This window comes from Frankliniella occidentalis, unplaced genomic scaffold, assembly GCF_000697945.3.
Source record: "Frankliniella occidentalis isolate FOCC.00 unplaced genomic scaffold, Focc_3.1 Scaffold17, whole genome shotgun sequence".
Classification (NCBI taxonomy): domain Eukaryota; kingdom Metazoa; phylum Arthropoda; class Insecta; order Thysanoptera; family Thripidae; genus Frankliniella; species Frankliniella occidentalis.
The window spans coordinates 3351911-3360036 of NW_026267147.1; the positions used below are offsets into that span (position 1 = coordinate 3351911).

At 60.9% G+C, this 8126-nt stretch overlaps 2 protein-coding genes and 1 long non-coding RNA gene across 3 annotated transcripts; 1 reads left to right on the forward strand and 2 right to left on the reverse strand.

The window, feature by feature from the left end:
* Window positions 1-469: 469 nt before the first annotated feature.
* Window positions 470-1223, forward strand: LOC113206940 (uncharacterized). The gene is made up of 3 exons (XR_008010829.1): window positions 470-550; window positions 696-849; window positions 1015-1223. It is a non-coding gene; the product is annotated as an uncharacterized LOC113206940 (long non-coding RNA).
* LOC127748878 (uncharacterized) lies at window positions 1193-3375 on the reverse strand. The gene is made up of 5 exons (XM_052264253.1): window positions 2692-3375; window positions 2337-2604; window positions 1946-2258; window positions 1701-1856; window positions 1193-1626 (listed from the first exon to the last, which is right to left on the reverse strand). Exons 1-5 carry the CDS (start codon window positions 3317-3319, stop codon window positions 1261-1263), a joined length of 1731 nt encoding a protein of 576 aa, XP_052120213.1. The 5' UTR covers window positions 3320-3375; the 3' UTR covers window positions 1193-1260.
* A 374-nt stretch (window positions 3376-3749) lies between these two features.
* LOC113206937 (collagen alpha-1(I) chain-like) lies at window positions 3750-8122 on the reverse strand (the record flags this gene model as incomplete). The annotated part of the gene is made up of 4 exons (XM_052264296.1): window positions 3750-5070; window positions 5154-5265; window positions 5338-7793; window positions 7870-8122. Coding segments are annotated over 4 exons (2985 nt in total), but the record flags the coding sequence as incomplete, so codon positions are not given.
* Between the last annotated feature and the right edge of the window lie 4 nt (window positions 8123-8126).

Here is an 8126-nt window from a genome sequence, read left to right on the forward strand (position 1 = left end):
TTAGCATTACGTCCACTGGCCTAGCGCAGTGCAGCAAAATTACCGAGAAGGAAATCTTGTGTACGACGGACAAGGCGTGTCACTAGGATCACCCCTCGTTTATCCCTGGTTCACTCCCGATTTACCGCCTGGATCACCCCTGGATTACCCATTGGGTACCCTTTGATTACCCTTCTACCTCGGACTTTCCGCCTCTATCGACACTGGCCGCGTCTAGCGGACAACCCTAGTCGTTTTGTCATATCCACTACGAAATTTACTAACATATTCTTGGTGCGCAGGTGATCAACGTCCACGGCGCCGCCCGCGGCCGCAGCGACTGGGTGCTCCGGCACGACGGCAGCTTCACGCGGGCCGGCGCGCAGCCGCAGCGCTTCTCGCGGCCAGGTGAGCGCGGCGGGGGGCGGGCTGCGCGGCGGACTGGGGCGGCGCCGAGCCCCGGCGGGCCGCACAGCCCGCTCTAGGCGTGCACGTGACCCTAGGTCTGGGCGGAGCGCACGCCTACGTCTCGGCCGCCACCTGCCTGCTGGTCCTCGTCGCCGTCCTCACGGTGGGTACGGAGGGAGGCCGTCCTGGTGTGTAAGTAGGTGCAAGAGTGAGACTGGACGGAAGGGGCAAGCGCGCTTCCCTCGAACTCGTTCTGTTCTTCTTTCCCGCTGCTGAGATACAGTTATTAACTTCCTCGCCTGTTCCAGGGCCGCCGTTGGCTGTCGCTGCCCGCGCTGCTGCTCACGGCCGCGGACCTCCTGGGTGACGTCTCGGACGCCGTCGTCGCCACCTACCTTCTCGTGCTGTACTCTGGCGTGTACTCTGCGCTCGTGTACGCCTTCTTCGCCGGCATCGTCATAGGTAGGTCAGCTCGGCCCTGGACGGGGAGCCCCCGCGCGACGGAGGGTAGGCCACCCAGCGGGCAGCACGGCGGGGTGGCTGCCTGGCGCAACGGCGGGCCGGCGGGCTGAATGGGTGGCCTACCCCCGCGGCGCGGTACCGTACCGGGCAGGCCGTGCTTTGCAGCGCTCGAGTACTACCTGTGGAGCGGCGCGCTGCGCTGGTACGAGCAGTGGCTGGGCCTCCAGTTCAAGCTCCTGGACCGCCGGCTCCGCGGGCGGGGCCCACCGTCTGTCGCCAGCTCGGCGTCGTCCGTCATGGACTGAGTCGTCGCGGCGGTGCAGGTCAAAGACAGCAACCGACCTCAATGGGATATTTACAATTTTATTCTTAGCTCGTACTGTACAAAAATAAATATAGAATAGATAAGTGCTACGCCAGCGAGATGGCCACTAGGTTTCCCCTGCAACGAGTCGTGTCCACCCGGATGTCCACCGGCTCCGGGGTGGTTTGGGGCACCGGTGGGCCTGGCCGGAGCATGTTGAAGGCCGTCCTCGCCCGGGCGGGCCGCGGCCTGGTGGAGGGCCGTGCGATGGAAGTCGCGGCAACCGAAGTGGAAGTGACCGTCGTCGAGGATGGCGTCTCCGTTGAGGGGGCAGCCGTCGCAGGGCTGGCCTCTGTCGTCGTGGTAGTACCATCGGTGTCGTTGACGGAGCGTGCGTGACGTCGGTTGCCACGGCAGTACGCGTTCAGGACGTCGTCGAACACCTTCACGTCCGCAACGTCGTAGTGTTCGGCCTGCCACAAAACACATAATGAGTTCAAAGTAACGCGAGGTAACCTATTTAAAGTGATTTGTGCGATTGCAGTACCTGTGCTTGCGTGGTGCCGTCCGCTGCGTCGCTGCTGATGGCTTTGATGAGGTCGAACACGACGGCGTTGCAGGTCTGGGGCGCCGCGAGCAGCACCGCTCGCGTCGTCTCCAGGTAGACGTGGGTCGTATCGGAGCGGTTGAAGACGCTCAGCGCCTGTGAGCAATTAAGGCGGTTATCAGTACCGGATGGCGAATATGAACTTGGCGATAAAAGACGGCGTGGGGGTAGGGCCATGCTTGCACCTTGAGCGCTTTGTCAGAGGATGCACCGAGGTCCACGGAAAGCCCGGCGTACCGCCACAGGAGCTGCACCCTGGCGGACACCCCTAGGAGGTCCGGGCCCGCCGCCGAGGCCGCGGCGGAGGTGGGCGATGACGACGCCCCCGCGGCCCGGCGCGTGCGCAGGTTCCGCCACACGGAGGTCAGCGGGGAGTTGGCGAACAGCGACGCCGCGTCCCAGCGTATGACGGGGAGGGTGCGCCCGGTGGTGAGGACGAAGTGGCCGTCGGCCTCGGCCCCTACCAGCTCGTCGTCCGCGTCCTCCGGGGCTCCGCATCTGTCCAGTGCACGAGGCGTGCGTTAGCACTAGGGGCGTAGTCACGCGCGTTTAGGGGTGTGTTATTGAATCACTCACCCCGTGTTGAACCCGATGATCTTGGGCGCCGTTCCGTTGACCGGCGCCTGTGTCGTGGCGTTCACCTGGGCCTCCTCCCCCACCCCCTGCAGCACGATGAGGTGGCACTGCGCGGCCTCGGACACGTACTCCACCACGGAGTGCACCACGTCGCGCTGCGCGCGGCTCAGGTGGAGCGTGGACTCTGTGATGTTCGTCGCGTTGGCCTGCGCTGCTCCCTTGATTGGCAGGCACAGCAGCAGCACGTACTCGGGGGGCTCCGGATCACCTTCGAAAGGACCCCCCGTGTGAAGCAAGCTGCACTACATTTTTTGGAGGCCGCGGGCCGTGGTGGTGGGTGCTGTTTGCGACTTACCTGCCGGAACGATGTGGTGGTCCTCCATGACCACGTCACCCGGGTTCACGTGCTCGTGCAGTCCCTGCGGATGATCGTGGTCTTCATCGGCGTCCTCGAACCCTCCCGCGAGAGCGATATGGTGTTCGGTCTCATCGGCGGCACCGTGCACATTGTGATCGTGATCTTCTCCGTGATCATGCTCGTGTGGGTCGTCGTCGTAGTTATAGTCCTCCGCGTAATCGTGGGCATCGCCCGTGGGAGAGGGTGACGTGTCGAGAATCGACTCCTCGTCTGCGTCGATAGGCAACTCGTTTTCCGTGTCGAGAAGCGACTCGTTGTCCATGGTAAGGCGCTGCGCGAAGGGCATGCCGAGGGTCTGCAGGCGCTGGACGCCTTCCTGGTGCGCGTGCACCAGGAGCAGGGCGAATATGATGGAGATGAGCACGGCGGCGGCCATGGCGGCGCCGTAGAGGAACACGGTGACACGCGAAGGCCCGCTCCAGCCGTCGTCCGCGGGTAGGTTGCCCTGGAGGCCCAGCACCTCCGCGGCGCCCCGCGACACGGCGCAGCCCCGGCCTCGCTCCGGGGTGCGGTTCAGGAACTCGTCGTCGAGCAGCCGGGAGTAGTCGAGCTTGTTGGCGGCCATGGCGGCGGTCGCATGCTCCGCGTCGGCCTCTCCGTGCGCACTAAAGCGCCGCGCCGTGGCTCGCGGCCCCGCGGTGGGCGGCCGCCGTGCGCCGCAGTGCGGGCGTCAGCATATAACACGTGCGAGTGCGAGCGAGAGGTGGCCGTCGAGGCGTGCTCGCCGCGCGGAGGCAGCCCCGCGTCCCAAAAGTGCAGCAGTTTCACGGCGGCGCAACGCGCGCGCTGCGGCTGTTGTTTGGCCGCGTCAGCCGCGCGGGGCTGTTACACCCACGGGGTTTACACCTCACGCGCGGTCGAGGCCGGGCTTGCGCGCGCGTGCGTGGCGCCGCGGGTTCGAGTACCGGCGTTCTGAATTTAATTTTATTTTACATTTTCTTATATCATTGGTGTGTGCGGCATGGGTCATGAAAAAGAAGCTGCTGGACAAGGTGTCAATTTAAATTCTAAAAATCTTTATTTGTAATCAAAGTAACAGAACAGTCTCTTGCATTCACTCTCGCACTCAGTACTCATACACTCATGGAGATTATATACAACCAGTCGCATTTACACATCACGGCTCTCTCATCTCAGGTAATGTCTTTCAAGATAATAAATTTATAAGCATATATTTTAGAAGCGTAGATTTCACTATTAAAACAACACTTTTTTGAAATAGATATTTTACTTTCGAAACCTTTTTATAACCGTTCTCTCTATTCCAGGTTTCGTTTTAAAAATTTGTGGTGTTTTAATCGTACTTATAAAACAAAATTGTGCTAAGCAGATCACAGACACATGATAATGCAATCCCTAATTCTTCAAAACGGAATACGTTTTGGTTTTGCTGAATGAGAGGCCCACAAATTTCTGTTTACTTCTAAAATTACTTTCCTAGCCTAGAGTTGTTTATTTTAAATAAATCGGATCACATTTGTCAATGGCTGGTATTCAGAGCATAAAATGTGCTTAGTAGAACTACTTTGCTACAATGCAGCCAGTGTATAAAAGCTGTCAATGTAAAAAAAATAAGTTAAATGTTTATAAAATCTGGCTCTTAATTACTCAAATATCAATGTCTTTGTTTATCTTAGTCATGTTGTTGAAGTCCTTAACACTAACACCTTCAGTTTTATTGAGTATTCATATCACTGTGCATTGCGCCACTAATTCTAAATAGATTAACAAATTGCCATATCGTAAAAGAGTAATACCACACTACTCCTAGATCGGCCAAATGTTGAGAGAAAAAAATCGGATGTGCTCAATATGAGCAAACTAAAGGCTCGTCTTGTTTCCCATGCTCGTACACCACCACACCATGTCAGTGGACACTACGGCCCGCTGGAGATGAACACATAACGTGGCCGCCCGAGTCAGAAATCTGACTGCAGCGCGGCCGTTTCTTCTTCAGCGGTCGTAGCGTGCGTCACTTTGTCAATATATTTGTCACAAAAAAAATAAACCACTAAAATTCTTTGTCAGTCCAGGTCGTCAGAGCTTCTTCGATTCCGGTGGCGGCCGGGGGCCGGTCGGTGCAACGCGAGGCCCGCGGGCGAGGCCCTTGTCGAGGCCGCCCTGACGAGCGTCGCTGACGTATCGTCCTCCCCTACCGCGCGCCGACGTTGTACATCTCGGTGGGGGCGAGGGCCGCCTCCGTGTATCGGTTGTCGTACGCCATGCCGCGCTTGCACTGCGGGATGCGGCCGATGCGCTCGCACCGCTTCGACACGTCCCAGAACGCGAAGCCCGTGGGACACGAGTACAGGTAGCCTGTCGACATGAGACGGGTGTGTGATAGATCGCAGCGTACACTCGGTTAAGGTAAAGCAGGGGCAAGCATGCGCGAGACGTACCTCGTATGTGTCCCTTCGGACTCTTTTTGCACCTGTAGAACCTCAGACAGTCTTGTTCGTAGGGGAAGAGGCCCTCCGACGGACACAACTCCTTCTTTGTGGTAATCTGGATCTGGAATTTAAGTAAAGGTTTGTTAGTATGCACTTACAGAAGAGAGAGAGAGGGGGGGGGGGTGGTACTCACCGGAGGAGGAGAGTCGTCCACGAGTCGCCTCACTCTAGTGCCGGCCATTGCACCCTTGCAGGGCGTTGTCTGATCGGCCGGCAGACACTGGATCTTTTCCTCATCGAACAGCGTAGCGTTCGGACAGGACAGTACAAGGACCTTCATGTCATTGCCGCCAGTGCCCGATGTGGTGCACTGGTAGAACTGGTCGCAGAACTTGGGGTGCCTATGGAAGCCCGTGGGACATATCAGGGGCATCTGATCCTCCTCCAGGTCCGGGCACTCGGTGTTGTTGCTCGCGGGTGGCTTTGGCGTGCTGGGCTGCTCGGTAGAGGAGGGCGTCGTGGGCTCGTCTGTCGAGCTGGGCGTCGTGGCGCTGGGCTCCGTTGAGCTCGAGGGCGTGGTTGAGCCAGCCTCCGTGCTGCTCGGGGGCGTCGTGGCACCGGCCTCCGTTGTGCTCGAGGGCGTGGTTGAGCCGGCCTCCGTGCTGCTCGGCGGTGTCGTCGCGCCGGCCTCAGTGCTGCTGGCGTCCGTCGAGCTCGGCGTCTCCGTGGAGTTGGGCTCAGTGCTGCTGGCCTCGGTGGAGGACGGCGTGGTGGCGGCGGGGCTGCTGGAGTCTGTACTGCTCTCGGATGGCGTTGTGCTTTCCGTCGTGGTTTCGTTTGACGGCGTCGTGGAAGACTCCGGCGCAGGGGTCGAGCCGGTGCTGCCCTGGGTTGTGCTGTCGGTGGACGTCTCGCCGGAAGGCGTCGTGGAAGACTCGGGGCCGGCCGTCGTGGCCGTGTCAGTGGAACCAGCCGTGGTGGGTTCGGTCGAGCCAGGAGTGGTGGACTCTGAGGTAGGCGCGGTGGTTTCGGATGCCGCGGTGGTGGTCTCGGACGACGGGGAGGTCGGCGAAGGGCTAGACTCAGGTGGGCTACCGCCACCGCTGCAGTCGCGCGGCGGGTAGACCGACTCAGCATGGTTGCAGGTGTCGAGGGCGGGGTCCCAAATGGTGCCGGCCGGGCAGTCGAAGAAGAACACAGAGAAGCGCTGTCCCTTGTCGCCATCCCAGTCCACACAGCGGTAGAACTTCTTGCAGTCAGATGGATGAGCGTAGAAACCAGCCTTCTCGCACTTAATTGGGGATGGTGGTGGCTTTGGTTTGTCACATGGAGCGGTGCCGTTCTGGCCGCCCGGTTGCTGAGGTCCTTCTGGCCCGCCTGGACCCTGAGGCCCACCTGGTCCCTGAGGCCCGCCTGGTCCTTGAGGTCCGCCAGGTCCCTGGGGTCCGCCAGGTCCCTGAGGTCCGCCAGGAGGCCCTTGAGGTCCGCTCGGTCCCTGTGGTCCGCCAGAAGGCCCTTGAGGTCCACCCGGTCCCTGGGGTCCGCCTGGTCCTTGTGGTCCGCCCGGTCCTTGTGGTCCGCCCGGTCCTTGTGGTCCGCCTGGTCCTTGTGGTCCGCCCGGTCCTTGTGGTCCGCCTGGTCCTTGTGGTCCGCCTGGTCCTTGTGGTCCACCCGGCCCTTGTGGTCCGCCAGAAGGTCCTTGAGGTCCGCTAGGGCCTTCTCCACCGCCATTAGGTCCCTGAGGTCCCCCTGGTCCCTGAGGTCCTCCTGGTCCCTGAGGTCCGCCTGGTCCCTGTGGTCCTCCTGGTCCTTGAGGTCCTCCTGGTCCCTGAGGTCCGCCTGGTCCCTGTGGGCCGCTGGGTCCTTGTGGTCCACCAGTAGGTCCCTGAGGTCCTTGCGGACCTTGTGGTCCACCAGTAGGCCCCTGAGGTCCTTGCGGACCTTGTGGTCCACCAGTAGGCCCTTGAGGTCCTTGAGGTCCGCCGGAAGGTCCTTGTGGCCCTTGAGGGCCCTGTGGTCCACCAGATGGCCCTTGAGGCCCACTTGGTCCTTGAGGTCCCGATCCTGTGCCACATGGGGGTTTCACCGCCCACGGGTGGTTGCACGTAAGCACGTCTTGATCCCAGACAGTGCCTTCTGCACAGTCGAAGTTGTATCGTGTGCCTTGCACGCAGCGTATGAACTTCTTGCAGTCGCTCGGGTCAGGCTGGAATCCCTCCGTGCTGCATGTGCCGTCGCCGGGCGCGGGGCCCGACGGATAGCCCTGGTTGTCACCGCCGCTCTGGTCGGGGTTGCCCTGGTTGTTGGTGCCGCCCTGGTCGGGGTTGACCTGGTTCTCGCCGTCCGGCTGCCACTGACCATTATCGCCGCCGTCCGGTTTCCAGGAGCCGTCATCGCCACCGTCGGGCTTCCAGGAGCCGTCATCGCCGTCATCTCCCCCACCACCCTGCGCGGGTTGCGCGTTGGCGCACTCACCCTGCACCGCCCATGGGTGGTTGCAAGTGAGTAGTGCCTGGTCCCACACTGTGCCGGGCCCGCAAGAAAACTCGTACTTTGTGAGGCCGCCCGCGCCGTTGTCCACGCAGCGCAAGAACTTGGTGCAGTCGCCAGGTGCAGGCTGGAAACCTTCACCATTGCACCCTTGTGCCCCTGGAAAACAGTAAAATCATATTTAAGAGTAGAGGAAAACGTTTGGGTTTGAATTTACCTATATTATTTTAGTCACCTGGCTGTCCGCCTTGTCCGGGCTGTCCACCTTGACCGGGTTGTCCACCTTGTCCACCTTGTCCAGGCTGCCCGCCTTGACCGGGCTGGCCTCCGGGCTGTCCGCCTTGACCGGGCTGGCCGCCGGGCTGACCGCCTTGACCGGGCTGTCCTCCAGGCTGTCCGCCTTGGCCGGGCTGTACTCCAGGCTGTCCGCCTTGGCCGGGCTGTCCTCCTTGCCCAGGTTGTCCTCCAGGCTGTCCGCCTTGGCCGGGCTGT

What these genes read in the sequence shown, in the direction of transcription:
- LOC127748878 (XM_052264253.1), bottom strand. Translation starts at nt 3,319, where the DNA reads ATGGCCGCCAACAAGCTCGACTACTCCCGGCTGCTCGACGACGAGTTC. An exon ending in CCACCACATCGTTCCGGCAG is followed by an intron (nt 2,605 to 2,691) that starts GTAAGTCGCAAA and finishes GTCCTTTCGAAG; the next exon opens with GTGATCCGGAGCCCCCCGAG. An exon ending in CCTCTGACAAAGCGCTCAAG is followed by an intron (nt 1,857 to 1,945) that starts GTGCAAGCATGG and finishes AATTGCTCACAG; the next exon opens with GCGCTGAGCGTCTTCAACCG.